At 47.5% G+C, this 15,506-nt stretch overlaps 1 protein-coding gene across 1 annotated transcript in view; it reads right to left on the reverse strand.

Moving 5' to 3' along the window:
- Nucleotides 1-14,432: 14,432 nt before the first annotated feature.
- LOC147262115 (contactin-associated protein-like 4) overlaps nucleotides 14,433-15,506 on the reverse strand; it is a 91,695-nt gene continuing 90,621 nt past the window's right edge. Inside the window, exon 24 of the mRNA XM_086204519.1 lies at nucleotides 14,433-15,437. Coding sequence (XP_086060645.1) covers nucleotides 15,241-15,437 — 197 coding nt within the window. The 3' untranslated portion in view covers nucleotides 14,433-15,240. The remainder of the gene's footprint in view (nucleotides 15,438-15,506) is intronic.

The following is a 15,506-nucleotide window of genomic DNA, read 5'->3' on the forward strand; positions in this document are numbered from 1 at the left end:
GTTTTCTTGAGTACATGCGCTCTACATTTATGATACGGTGCACGGTGGTGCAGTGGTCAGCGCTGTGGCCCCCCAGCAAGAAGGTTGTGGGTGGAGCCCCGGCTGCAGCACGGGGTCTTTCTGGTTGAGTCTCCATGTTCTCCCTGTTCCTGCTGGGTTCTCTCTGGTACTCCAGCTTCCTCCACAGTCCAAAGACATCAAGAGGGACCAGGTTAATCCAGACTCTAAATTGACCGTAGGCGTGGCTGGGAGAGCCAATGGTTGTCTGTCTCTATGTGTTGGCCCTGCCACGGACTGGTGACCTGTCCAGGATGAACCCCGCCTCTCGCCTGTTGACGCTGGGATAGGCTCCACCCCCTGCGACCCTTAATGAATGGATGGATCCAGTCGCACCTGAAGTCACCTGAATGTAGCAGGGTGACATGGACACAAGGGGGAGCACTAACTTTACTCCACAGGCAGCCACACTGAGGGGCCGCCTGCAGACCCTCCTGTGTGCAGGTATCAGCTGATGCTGATGATCTCAAACGATCAGCCGACTTCTACTTGAAAAAACCTTTTTTGTGAGAGGTGTTGCATTTCATCGTGAACATCGTAGAACTCAAAGACAAATTCCAGGCAGGATCAAATCCGACCACTCCTACAGCTCAGTCTCGATCTCAGCGATGAGCCGAAGCGTTCCGATCACCGTCAGCTTTTCTGTTTCCACCTGAACACTGATGATGAAAACCTCCTGATGTTTAAGTGATTTAAATATCTCATATGTCGGTATTCTTTTCTTTTTGTACTACAATACACACCTATCCTAACTTTGACTACATAGTGAGGTGCACATGTCAAAAGACAGCAAACACAAGCTTGTTTTGTTTCTATTCTTCTGTTTTTTTGGGAGCCTGAAATAATTTCCCCTCCACCAACAGCCACAGTCAGGCAGCCAACACACCACCCACTGAGAGAAGCACAAGCCTGGTGACAAACACCGAGGAAGAGGCGGGGGCTGTGAGACGCACCCAGACGCAGCTTTGACACGATCAGAGGGTTCACGGGAAGAGACACTACAAATGCAGAGATTTCCTGGAAGATGAACACTAATGGGAGCAGAAGGCAGGCGTCAGAGTGCCGGCTGACACCTTTGCCTCAGTAGCAGTGGGACAGCCCCACGTACGCTGTTTTAAAGGTCCGAGGTTTCGTTAATTATCAAAATCGACGAGCTGATGCTAAAAAAAAAAAGACACCTGACTCACAGCCTGCGCCGGTGTCTGAGCCACGGCGCAGGCTGCCGGGTAGAAGACAATTTCTTGCATGATTAATCCACTAAAGCTCCTCTCACCCTCCGACCACTGATGAGTTTCCCTTCTTCCTGCAGGTACACAGAAGAGGGAACAGGTGATGCACAGAAGAGGGAACAGGTGATGCCTCGGATGTGTGCAGCATGAGGCCAGAGAAGCTCATCATCTGAATCATGATGCATCTTTCAGCGAGGCGCTTTAGCAGCAGGTGTAGCCTCCAACAGCTGCTTGTGTTACCTAATGGGCCGGGCCGGGTTTGATACAGATGACAGATAAAAAGAATGAAGCAGATGATGATTCTTGAATGTCACCTCTCTGCGTCATCTACCCGGCGAGACCCTGGACTCGCTGGGTATCCCAGCCTGCTGAGGCTGTTTTGCTCTGTATGTCAGGTTTTATGGAAGCTGAAGGGAAGAGCTCGTCTCTGGTGATATTACAAGGTTCCTCCTAGAAGCTCCTCTTCCTCCATCCCTGATCTGGCACCCATCTCTCCGTTCAGATGAAAGGATTCTCGCTCTGAAAGCCCGAAGGAACTTTGAGCCTTGCCATCCTTATCAAAACCCCTGAGACGAGGAGCCGCAGACAGCAGTCAGACTGCAGCAGGGCTGAGCGGCAGCGAGCACGCTGGAGGTTGATGTAACGGCTCCTCCAGGGTGGAGGGGCGTGCTGAGCCCAGCTGAGGCTGAACATGAAAAGCTCACGGCAAAACCGGGACGTGATTTCCTTCCCAGGTGAATCTGCCCCCCCCCCCCCCCCCCACTATGATTTTGAGCTATTTTGTAAAAACTAAACACGAACTGAATGACATCAACACTAAATGTGGTAAATATTTAGTTTTTTTGCTTGGAATAAAAAGTAGAACACGTTTGAGTGATCCGTCTCCACGTGCTGGGCCAACCTAGTTTTACTGTAGTACATTTATACTTTGTTAAATGGACGATTGACTGCAAATACAGCGATGACATCAGCACGTCCAGCACCTCCCCTTCTGTCCTCTGACGTGTTGGAGTTCCGTTGCTATTGTCAGTAAACCAACACATCTGACAATATTTGTCTGACGAACATTTATTGTTCTTCATCATGAACCCGCGGTGTCAGCACGACGCACCCCCCTACGTTGGCAGCGGCGGCGCGGTGATCGGAGGGATTCCGGCTGCAGCTCGTCGTCCCACTCAGGACGTCGTTTATCTCTCAGTCACTCCGAGTTGGGAGGTTCTCAGAGACAAACGGCTGTTCCCTGACTTACTGAGATCCGTCACCGTCTGCTGCAGGCCAGAGCCTGGTAAACTCGCAATCCATCACCGAGCTCCACCTCACGGATGGGTTGGAGATACAGCGTGAGTGATGACACCGAGCCTGCGGATGACCTTTCACACCCGGCCTGACTGGCTTACAACCCCATGAACCAGCAGGAACACGGACGCAGGTCAGGTGTTGGAGATCAACAGATGATAGGTGAAATATTCCTCAAATTAAACCAAACTACAGGTTTGTTGTCAGAGCGGCAAAAAAAAAAAAGAGTTTCAATAAAATCGACGCCATGGAGCTGTGAATGAGCGCCACAGCCTTGTGCTGCGTTCAGGTGAAGTCGTTGCCGTTTCTCGCGCTACCATGAGAGCATTCAGGGAGTTCGCAGAAACTCTCCTTTCCCATCGTCGGCCTCATGTTTACCAGCTTTATTCCAAATTTTATTAAAGGCAGACCAGAGATTAAAACAAGGACTGGTGATATCGATCCCCCCCGACAGAGCGCTCGGTCAGGGCTGTTTTGTATTTCTCTTGCAAGTTTCAATTTGTCACTTTGTATGTGGAGAGTATTTCTCACCAGCAGCTGCACAAGTCCTGAATTTCTATGATACAGTCGAGGTAAACGTATTGGCTTCACTTGGAGCGGCCAGGATGCTCTTGAGTGCTGCAGCAAACTGAGAAATAGGCCGGTTTCTTTTTTGGGCCTGGTACCGCTTTAATCATGTTTCCCTAAAGTCCATTGCATTTGTACAGCCTTTAATCAAGGTTGCAGTCTCACAGACATTCACAGAACCAACGTTGTGAAACAATAAATTCAATTTGTGATGTTTACTACAATCAAATTCTGCCCGTAGGGGAAATTAGACTGTAGCTGTCAGCGCTCAGCATGTCAGCACACAAACAAACAAACAAACAGCAAACACATCTCAGGGTAAACAGATCTGCATTATTCAAAATCCCTCAGTGGGATTTAAACTGGTTTTAAATAATGGAGCCGTGCTCCTGCCTCGTTACTGGGTGAATTCTAGGGATGGGCAGCAGTCAGAGTCCCCCTGATCAAGTCATAGCATGAAGCACTGGGGGGGGGGGGGGGGGCGATTCCTGGCGGAGGGAAATCTATTTGTAGAACTCATCTAAACGCACAGTGAATACAACCGAAGCGTATCAGACAGTCAGAGAACTGCTGCCAGCACAGTTATTAGTACTATTTGTAGTATCAGTACTAATTCTGCATTAATGCTCATGTTTATCTGAGCATGTTGTTTTACTGCCTGTCTCTGTCTGCCTCTGTTTCACCCTGGCTGGTCGAGGCCGATGGCCGCCCACATAAAACCTGAGTCTGGAAACTAGAGACCGTTGTTGGTCCCCGCTGTGTCCCAGGTCCCCGCTGTGTCCCACGTCCCCGCTGTCCCCTTCACCTGACACATTGCATGCATTTACCAACGAGTCAGTCGGTTTATGGATTCAACAGATTAGAAACCTGCGATCAGAGGGTGGAAGTGGAAGTGGAAGAGGTGAAAATATACAGACGATGACAGTGAGGGATGCTAGCTTAGCTGCTAGCAACAAGCCAGCAACAGCTTTAACTCTGAGGACAAGACCCCCCCGCACTGGAGGGGATTTCTGTACATAACTGATCCAGAATCATAGACCACAAGATGGATAAAAAAATAAAAAAAACACACACACACGGAGTTTTTTCATAACGGCGAGCAATCGATCACTCACAGCCATCCCTGCTGAACACACCGGCCTTTTCAAGTGTCTGGGGGGCTGCAGCAGGAGACCTTATCACGCAGGTGGTTGGATTCATCTCATCCTGTGAAATATGTTTACCTGCAACAACTTAATCTGCTGCCATATTAGGGGGGATTTCCTGGGTGGCTCGGATTAATAAAAAAGTGTTTGATGGGTGTTTTATCAGGCAGTAAAACACACAGCAGCTGCCTGAGCGATGTCATGAACCCAGCCAGGCGACTGTCAAAGCATCTTTGTCCCTCTGCCTGTCACCTGGATTACAGCGACACCGAGGCTATAATTGAACAAAATACCCAACTTTCTTTCTTTTCACAAGTTGCAGTGCAGACAAAAAGTAGAGTTTACAAAGTTGTGCAGCGATGGAGAAATACAGCAGCAAACTGAAAAAAGGAAGACGGAAAAAAGGGAGAGAAAGAAAACCAGAGATGGTGATTTTTGAGAGAGAATGAGACGAAGGTCCCCGCTGAGCAGAAAATAGCTCACCTCCTCGGAGAACAACAAATAGGAGGCTTCTGTAAATGTCACCTGTGGGCGGCTGTAATGGAAGGTGTGTCATGGGGGTAAACGGGAAACTTAAGCTGAAGAAAGCCTCCAGATATTGACTATAATGGGGCAGCTCAACGCCGGAGGCTTCTGGAGATAATTACACATGATTCACACCATTTTCATAACCATCCGCAACGATTGTCACTCAGCCAGGATCATTCCACATCACTTCAAGGCTGCCCGAGTCATTTATGCTGAAAAGGAGACAACAGACAGAGCAGACGTTGGGACAATGTACTGAGGGGCGTAGTTTGGTTTAACCTCCACATTAAAGCTGCGCTGTAGCAGACATGAGGTAAATTATCATGTGGCTTCATTCACAGGAGTTTGGCTGCTGAATTATTTAGTTTTTATTTGCATCATTCGAGCAAGCTTGGATGCACGATGTGTTTATTTGACCCTCGTGAGAGGCAGTCCGTCACCAACAGTCGTCTGCTAGCAGCTCCTCCACAAGGAAGGCAAAACTGCTGCTGCTGCACTATAACTGTTGATGTACATTTCAGGCTTATTTTTTGGCAAGAGTGTAGGTGTTAAGATATGGCAGTCATTTTATGTACATGACCCACACAATGCGTTGCCTTTATGTTGAACCGTGGATCGCGCACGAGGCTGCAGACGAGTCCCGAAGCATGCGAATTAGCCGAGCTGTCCCTGCTTGGAGGGACTCACATCTCATGTTGACCCACTAGAGGGACATTCAAGCCAGCAACAAACCTCAGTAAGATTTGCCCTCAAATTCTCAGCCATGCTAACCGCGACCACGCGACCCAGCTAGCAAGGCGAGGGGCAGGCTAGCTACAGTTAGCAAAAATACAGCCCCCGTGTCCACAAATCATCACAAAATTCCCCGCCAGCTCACATCTCTGACATCATCTCCTGTTTAACCACGTGAGACATGCGGGCCAGCACCAAACATCGACATAATTCTACTCAACATGACGCTAGCTGTTGGTAGAGTAGACCGTTAGCATCTCCCAGCTTCCAGTGACGGGCGGAAGCCGGAACAGACCAAGCAAATTCAGGTTTATTTTGTATCTTTGCGTTGACTTTAAATGTATTTTCTTATTATCTGATTATTTTAATTCTTTTCTTCGAACTTTCATTACATTTTTGATTTCTCAGCTGCTTGCTCTATATTTCTTCAGCTGGTGAGGAAACATTTCCCGGTAAATGTCGCTTTTGTTAAGTGATGTGTTATGTGACGTTAACACCGCGCCGCGTCTGGCTGCCGTGAAGGTGTCGAGCCTCTACTTCTCCAGTTGTGTGGATCAGTGGTGTACAGTCAAGGGTCACCATTAAGACTTGTAGTTTTTCACGACCCCCTGATGGTGGTGGTCCAGGGAGATGAAAAGAGGAGCTCATTATGGAGCAGTCAGAGAAACCGTCGAACTTCTCTCAGCTTTCGCTCAGAGCTTTGGATGTTTGTCACGACGCTCTGCAGGAGAGAAAAGATCTCTTCTCTCCTAGCAGGCTGCTGGTAATTATCCAGCCCACCTACAGTTTATAATCTGAGCGGCTGTGGAGATGTTTCTCACTGTAGAGTTTGAATTCAGTCGGATGAGTACTTAGATGGCGGAGTGTGTCCAGGTAATTACCAGCCCACCTGCAGGACGGAGGAGAGACGCGGTCCACTATCAGGCCCCTTCCCTCCGCTTCACTTCAGTCAACGTGGGCTCGTTAATTGAGAAAATCACACATTTGACACAGTAACTTTGAATAAACAGCTCATTACAATCAATTAGCCTCACGGTCCCGCACCCCTGACATCACGTTACCAACCTCAAAGGCCAACTCACAACATCACAACAATTGCCACTTTACTGACAGTAACCAGAAATGCTGCATGGCGCCGTGAGCCTGCGCCTGCCACAGCGACCTTGACCTTCGACCACCAAAAGGTCCTCAGGTCGTATCTAAGGCCCAGCGTGTGTTTGTGCTACATTTGAACGAATTTCCTCAAGGTGAGAGCATGTTGATGTGAGGTAACCTTTGACCTTCACAACCTTTTTATTCTTCCAGTCCCAGTGGACCGTGGCACGAATACGCTTGCTGTAGCATTTATATGAGTTAATGAACAGTATGCGTGTGATGTGACAGTCACCTTGCCCTTTGACCTTTAGCGTGCTGTCGGTTGATACGGACAACCCAGACTCACCATGCCTCTGGTCTACAGCTGTCGCTACAGAAACGTCGCTGTTATTTTTCTCTTGGGACTTTTTTTCTACAGCAAGACGTCGCTTGCTGGGAAAACGTCAAACAGGCAACAAGCTTGTCGCAGGCTCTCTGTCAGCGGGGCCTTTAGTGCTCATTTCCAGCTCTGCATTTGTATTCACAGGAGCTTTTCATGATCGATAGGTTTTGGGGTTTTTCTACTCTTTTACTGTGTAAAACAATAGTTTGTGGCCTCTTGTTCCATGAATTAGCGGTCGTAACGCTGAGCTTTTAAATCCAGGATGTGATGGCGGAAAGGAGGGAGGTGACAGGTAAGAATGGGGGTAAACTGCTGAGGTCACCCCCTGCTGGTCAACAGAAAGAATGCGATTTAAGACACAAAGCAGAAAAAAAAGTTGGAAACAGTTTTTAGAGCAGCCTGAGTTCTTTGTTTACACGGATTATATTTACATACATTTACCTCATTATTCAGGTCTTTGTCTATGTTTCTATACATACATAGACATACATACATATGTGTATATATGTGTATGTATATATGTATATATATATATACATATATATATATATACATATATATATATATATATATATATACATACATATATATATACTCTGTATGTCAGAACATGAGGGGCAGGATGTTACAGATACAACAGAAAAAGTGGAGACTGATGGCCCCCCCTCATGGAGGGATGAATATCTTCTGCATGTGAGGCTGAATTAACACCGTCGTAGCCTCGGAGTCTGAATTCTCTTATCTGAGGGATTTAAAACTTTAAGGGTTGGACATGAAATAATTCATTGATAGTTGAGATCGTTTTGATTCATCTAAGCTCTGCAACTTTTCCTCTCAGCTCCCCACCTGCCTGATAAGAACCTGAGGAATGTTTGCTGAAAATCAATTTAGTGCTGCCTGTATAGGCGGCTCTGGCACGATAACTGATAGGTATCAGGTTCTCTCCTCTGTGTGGAAGGGAAGCTGGAGACGTTTTGGAGAGAGAAGGCGACGAGTGTGAGGACAATCCTTAAGTACATGTTGAGGCAGACCTGGTTAAGTCTGTCCTCCCCGCTGTTATGTCTCTGTCACAGATTAGCTCTGCTTCTCCTGGTCCTCTTCTTTTTCCATTAGAGATTAAACCAGTTATCTCCTGTTATGAGGGGAGGCCGGGACGAGTCCGGGCGCTCTTGGACCGCGGCCGTGAGATCCGGAGCAAACCCTAAGAACTTCTTTGTCTTCTGACTGCAGTCTTGCTCTCCTGCTTCGAAGGTCAAATGTTGCCAAACCTGTTCGGCGCTTTCACTCACGCTCATTCGTTGGTTTGATTTGAAGTTTGAACTCACTAAATACTGCAGTTTCAAGTTCATAGGATTCTATAAAGAATGTGTAGTCACGTCATGCTGTGCTGCATGCTGGGATACGTGCGCCACCTTTACAGATGAAGAAGAAATTGGGGGCTGCCTACTAGGACTCATTTCACTTTCTCTCCCACTCGTCTTGATTTTCTGGGATGGGTTTTAGTCAAGTTTTTCTCGGCCCACATGAAAGCGATTTACACCCAGTGGAAATCAAACGAGTCTCAACTTCAAGCGACGTCAACTTCAAAAGGTGAAATTTGAATGATATTTTAATCACCGTTCTACTGTCCACCGTACAGTAAAGCCTTGCATCGTCACCGAGAACATGGGGAGCTGGCGCCCGTCATCCTGCTCCCGCTAATCTCTCCTTTCCGTCATGTGACCAACAGCTTTTTAAACTGCTCTTTACACCACTGACGAGGACTTGAGTGGAACAATGAAGATATTAAAGTCAACAACGCAACAGCTCATCATGTCAGCAGGAGGAGAAACAGAAGCAGAATAAATCTGTGATGAATGGAGGAGGAGGTTTCTGATCTCGGCAGGGGTCCTCAGTTTTAGTTCACTCTGCTTCATTGTTGTTGGTGTCTTTGGCTTCTGGTTGTGTGGCTTATAGAGATGTCGTATTAATGAGCCAACGTGTCCCACTCTCTCAGTGCATGTACAAAACAAAGGTAAACAAAGGCGAACAGACTCCAACGGTGCTTCAATTATTCATATGCAAGGAGGCGGCGGCGCTGCAGTAACTCTTCATCTGCCGGCAGGTTGGTGGGGTTTCGATCGATGTCTGTGGCACCGCTCTTAGACAAGTTGGCAAAACACATCCTGCTGCATTTATCTGGATAGATAAAGGGTCCACACCCACACGCTGCAGTTCAATAAACATTTGGGGGCGGACGCTGCATGCTGGAACGAATACGGACAACAGCAATGGAAACGCGGCAGCCAGCCAGGCGTGGAACCGCGTCACGTTTGGCAGAACCAGCGTGGTGCTCGGAGACGGATGATGGATAAAAGAGGAGGGGCAAGAGGAACGTCTTCAGCTCATCTTTGAGTCCCAGTTGACATTCGAGCATCTGACATTTGTGTCCCTGACATATCACGTCAACAGGAATGGGACATAGGGACAACCCGAAGATACGAAGCTACGAAATGATCCTGACGGCTTGTTGCCACATTTGGAGTCCAGCACTCCCTGTGAGACATGGGACAGCCATTTTTTTTCGATGTAAACTTTGTTTACCTCCCATGTATTTGTGAAGCATCTCATTTTTTAATTCCAGCACATTAACGACTTTATACTGCAGCTGCAGGTACTCTGTAAACGGCGCAAGCTAAAACAAGCTAACAAGCTACCAGTGAGCTAAAAAGTTATCTCAGCTGTTTCCAGCAGATATTACGCACATCTCAGTATTGAATACCAGACAAAATTAACTTCTCGCCCCAGAGGGACTTGAACATGCTCTGTACATGGTACAAAAGGTCGACACCTGTCAGCTGTATGTGGAAACGAGGCCCACTGACTCTCTAATGGCGCCGTTTCTACGCTGACACAGAAGTTGTGCCACCGTAACGTACTTAAGATGTTGTGGTCATTTCCATTAATCAGTGAGATCCGGCTCCACTTTTCCATTCGGTGTCTTTTCTTCTTTCTTTTTTTTTGTCTGAAAAGAAAATAAGGAATGGGTCTCAAGTTGTGAGAGTTGATATGAAACCCGGTGAGCCTGCTGACAGCCGTCTAAGCTTAAAAAAGTTAATTTAACACACCAACAATTTGCCTGAGATCTGATTAGTTTTTGCATTCACATTCTTGAGTGGTGAGCATCAGGATTTATTGCTGCTGTTTTGTATTCACAGCTCAACAGTACTGAAGCTCAGTGGCTGACAACAAGGGGGGGGGGGCTGCCCAGTGGAATTTCACACTAATTAAACGTATTAGCTCGATGCCACCATGCTTAAAGATGAGACTGAATCTTTTATCACATTTAAGATGTAAAACCGGCCAGAGAGAGCAGTTGAGTCTTGTGATATTTGCTTTTCCTTCAGTGATTCTTTGACTCTGATCGCTGCTGATGCTTCGCGTCGTCTCTGATCACAACCAATAAACCAATAAGACGAGATTTGATGAAGGAATCCCTGATCTGGAGCATCTGAATCAGCTGCTAACCTCGGGCCGGAGAGAGTTTAAACAGGCTTTAAGTTACATCATCTTTTGCTGGATTCTTCCCAACTTCCCTTCATCTCTTCAGAAAGATGCGCATCGATATCAGATGTGAATCTGCCGACACCAGGGCTCGAAGCTGATGCATGCAGATTGTTCTTGTTTGGAAAATTCTTTGCTGTTTGCCAGTTTCTTTTAACAAAGAAACCCAAGAGCGCTGTTGTTTCCACTTCTATTAAAAAACAAATTTTACTTTGATGAATGGAAAATTGGGTTTCATTTTGTTGTAGAGAAACCCGTCAGCTGTCCTTGGATCATGTAAATACGAGCAAAAAACAGGTTTCAAAGACTGCAAAATTACAGTGTCCCCTGATTTGATGAGTCCTTTGTAAAACAGAAACCCTGCAGCTACGATGGGGGGGCAGAGACACATAATAGCATAAGCGCCCGTGAATCACGCGTCCAACAAGCTCACTGGGTTAGCAAACAGTGAGCCAAGCTAGTGACGTCACAGTTTTGGCCATCTTGATTGAAATGATGAAATGAACGGATGAGCCGATGTGCAATCCTGAAAGTGAAACGCCTGCGAGGAGTAAACTGGACAAACCGAAGAGGAAGGAAAGTTTCTTGAGCTAACATCTCATAGCTGGCTAGCAGGGGCCACGCGTGTGACTGGAGTCCCCAGAACGCAACGGCGTCACAAAGCAGATTTGATTTGAGCTCAAAGCAAAGACGCATCCCGGCCGGCGCTGCGGTGAACGAGTGTGACCAGCTGGCGCATCCCGTTGAAGCAGCTTGCTGAAGCTTTGATTTTCGGGTGGTGTTTGGCCTTAACTGTAAGATAATTTTTGTGTGATTTGATGGCTGCTAACGCCTGAAACTTGCGGTCGAATGTTGCCAACTCAAGGCTAAGGGTCAAGCACGTTTCCTCGCTGGTCTCTTTGTGCTCAGGGTCTGGCCGCTAACTTCATCCTGCTTTCCCAGTGAATAGAATCTAAAAAGTTGAAAACATCTCTGTCAGTCTTGATGAGGGCTTCGCCTCGTCCTCTGGCTGAACTTTGTCTAGAAACTGTCATGGTTACCTGTCGACTTCCACTCAGCAATCTGCTGCAGGACGGGGCGGGGCGGGGGGGGGGGGGGGGGGGCAGTCACGACTTGCTCAACAACAAATGTGAGGCGTCCGCTGTTGCAAGGTGGGGGAAAAAGAAACACACAAACAACCAGATGAAATGAATAATGCACTTTGAAGTTTTAGCAACTTTTGTCATTAAAATCCCATCTGTGCGTTGGGGTCTCGCAGAGAGACCGGGTGTTTTGATAAACAGCTGCTGTCGATCCTCTCTCTGCTTCTCATCCTCCCGCCATCAGCATCACTCTTTACACATGAGCTGAGCCAACACGTGGAGGGATTTGCCTCATTTTCAAGTGTTAATACGGGAATGAGTTTTCATTACTTTCATGTCTGCTTCAGACGTCTCTCGGATTATGTCCCCGACTCATTCTGATCATGTCTTTGCTTTAGGAGTCACAATCCACCTGTCAGACGGAGGCAGATTAGCATTTCAAAAACACATTAACTGTCTGTGTGCGCAGCGAACGATGTTATAGAGTCTGTGCCGCTGTCAGTGTTAAAAGATTTACAGTTAAGAGACGTTTGAGGAGGCTGGTGGAGAAAACATACAGGGAGGAGAGAACTTCTGGAACAAAGTGAACAACCTGTACAAGTTGCTTCAGAGAAGCTTGTTCAATAGACAACTTCAATGCTCTCGGACATTTTTGTTCTCATTTTCTTGATCTTTTATGCTTTAGATGAAAAGAACTGAGGAGACCTAAAATATATGGAAGACAAGTTCAGAAAATAAAGCGGAAAAATCGATTCCCCCTCTGTAACAGGCACCTCACTCAATAGCTGCCGCACAGGAGTGTGAAACAGCACCGGCGTGCAACACCGGGCTGGAAATTATTCCAATATTGAAGGAACTCTCAACTTTTGGGGAAATTCTCTTATTGGTCAGGCATCAGGGCAGCATGGCCCGGCGGTAGAGCGGCCATCTAGCAGCTGAAGGGTTGCTGGTTTGAGCCTCACTTCTCCCGGTGACGGTGCCAAAGTGTCCTTGAGCTCCTGGTGAGCAGGTTGGCACCTTGCACAGCAGCCTCCACCAGTTGTCCATTTGCCTACAATAACATAACTCAGACTGGGTGTAACAGCGAAATAGCAATTTAAAACGACAAGACATGGTTGGAACTACTTTCTGGGGGAGGGATTTGACGCAGCACCTAAAAATGTCACTGTTTCCAGCGACTACAAGAGCGGCTACTGCTCCTAATGGTGACTGTGTGAGCGAGGAAGAGGAGGATTACTGCTGGACAAACCACCACCCTGAGCCTGATGTAGCTGGTGACTTTTGGCAGAGGTATGCTAACACTTCTCACAGACTATCATTCATTGTGCTAAGCTAACTGGCGAGGGACTCTATCTTCCTGTCTGGCTCTGGGGAGGATGGCTAATAATCACCTTTTCCATCAATCTGACATCGTGATTAGTATCTTGGCCTCCGACAATTTAATAATCACGATCAACTACAACACTAAGATACCAAATCAAGAGTCCGCCATCGGTGCTCTGGCTTCACCGTCGTCACTGAGCTGTCGGTTCACTGCATCTGCAGCCTGCAGAAGAGCAACACCACAGCAAAGACAGACAAAACCAAAACCACTAAATGAAAACCCTTCCTTTTTCTGATGTTTGACGATGTTGAGCTCTCGTCTGCAGTTGTCTCTAACGGGGCGTCACAGCACCGCCTCCCACCTGCTACCTACTGGTATCTGACGTTACGTGATTGGTCGCACACTTCCAGCGAATCAACCAAACAGTCACTGTGTGTGTGTGTGTGTGTGTGTGTGTGTGTGTGGCTGAGGAGTGTGTCTTGTTTCAATTATGATAAAAAGAATTCGACCTCGATGACCCAGCTCATCACACGTGGCAGCTTCAGTTGATGACGGCGAGGCTGAGCAACTGTACGTGTGAGACGGACTTGACACCACAGGCCACAGACAGCGGAGGTACTCGGCGCCCTCATACTCAACGTTACACATCGACAGGAGCCGGGGCGCTCTGACTGAGTGGGCACCCACTCGTCTTTAACTTCAAATGTGAGGAGACGTGAAGTGTTTTCCTGAAGAGTCCCACACACCAAGAACCACTGCCAACAAACTGTGAAAGAGAAGCTGCTACCACCGTTTTGATCTGGAAACGTCCTTCTGAGAGGAGGGAATTTATTCTAAACCCTACTTTAATTGCACAGAACCATCTTGACCAATAATTCCCAGACTGGGGTACGTGAACCACCAAGAGCGAGCACAGTAGCATCAGGGGGTAAACCTACGTGGAATCCTCTGAAATCCTGATTGGCTCTGGCCCTGATCCACCCACAGGCCCCAAACTCTCACCAATCAGAGTCCGAGCAGGGGATGCACACTCGGTAGGCCGATGACCATTTCTTCCTCAGTCGGCAAAAACAAGGAACCTTCCGGCGTGTGTCCACGCAGTTCCGTGTACGTATAGGAGTCATTCTTCTGAGGTCCTCCAGGATCCCCAAAGCTCTGGAATATGTGCCAGATATGTTCTAATTCCTGTCAGCCTGCTGGTTAGCAGGTGGCAGTCCTGTCCACTCTTAAAGAGATGCAGCTCCTCCATCGAAACAGCAGGGAGCGTAGCAGCCAGCTGGCTAACCTGCGAAAATATGGGTGAAAGGTTTTTCACCTCAGCCAAACCGTGGGCATCACCGTGTCTGGTAGAGCTAGCATCAATGCTAGCGCTGCTAGCCTAGCCTAGCCAAGCCAAGCCACAGGCACCACTGACTAAGAATAAAGAGCAGTCTCTTTGTATTACAACATGAAAGCAGTACACTTTTTTATTGTAAATCTTAGTGCAACAAATATATTGTGTCCCTTCTTCCAATGAATAACCGCGATCTGAATATTGATCAAAAGTAAATGTGAGTGTCATTTTATCTTTCTGCTCGTGGCGGCGGCGTTAATCGATACGTGGTAGCACAGTGCTGCTGGGAGAAAATCTCTGATTGTGTACAGTCATTCATGTGCTGACTAGGAAGCACTCAAAACTCCTGACACGTGAGCTAAGGTTGACGCCTGTCCAGGCTTCAGCAGCCTGTAAATAGTGCATCCTGATATTCCTCCAAATCACTGCCCTCAACAGAAACAACATCACCACAAGTACAATCCAATAAATAAAGAACCTCGACCCAAATACACTGTGGGTCGAGCATTTTCACTTCCAATTATCGTCATGCTTGTAAGAAAGAAAAGAAAAAAAAGAGGTGCATCAGCAATATGACTCCCGCCACGATAACGAGCACCCTGTTTCACTGGAATAAAGTTGGATTTGAATAATCTGGATCAGAAGAAAAAGACAAAAAAAAACAACATCCTTTCAATATGACATTAGCAAGACGTTACTGTTGACGTTGCTTCCACATTTACATCTTTTAATATGTGCAAACAAGAATATCAACACCTCCGGCCCGCTTGTCCTATGTACACTATAGACAGAGGAGACCAAACTCTACTGTTCTCTGCTCTCCATGGAAACGGTGGAGCCGCTGTCAGTAGATAAATGTCCGTGTGGCTCTGAGCACAGTGTCAAGTCCTCAGCTTCAACGCCGCTGTGGTCAGGAGGTCCCGACCTCTAAATGAAATACTCCTTGGGGTTTTCGCCGGAGGCGTTCTGGGAGTCCGTCTGGTTGTTGAAAGGCAAATCTTGGCTGTCCTCCTGTTTGACCCCCTTCACTTCCTGGTTTCGATACGTCTCTTTTCTCCGGTAGAGGAATCTGGCCGTTACCGCCAGGCCGGCCACAATCACAAAGATGACCACCGCTATGACACCTGCACCGGAGACAAACACGTTCACACCTGTGGTCGTGGTGCAGCGCTCCAGCCTCATCCCTGCAAGTC

Source organism: Aulostomus chinensis, chromosome 5 (genome assembly GCF_037954235.1).
Source record: "Aulostomus chinensis isolate RoL2024-O1b breed Wild chromosome 5, RoL_Achi_v1.0, whole genome shotgun sequence".
In the NCBI taxonomy this organism is placed as follows: domain Eukaryota; kingdom Metazoa; phylum Chordata; class Actinopteri; order Syngnathiformes; family Aulostomidae; genus Aulostomus; species Aulostomus chinensis.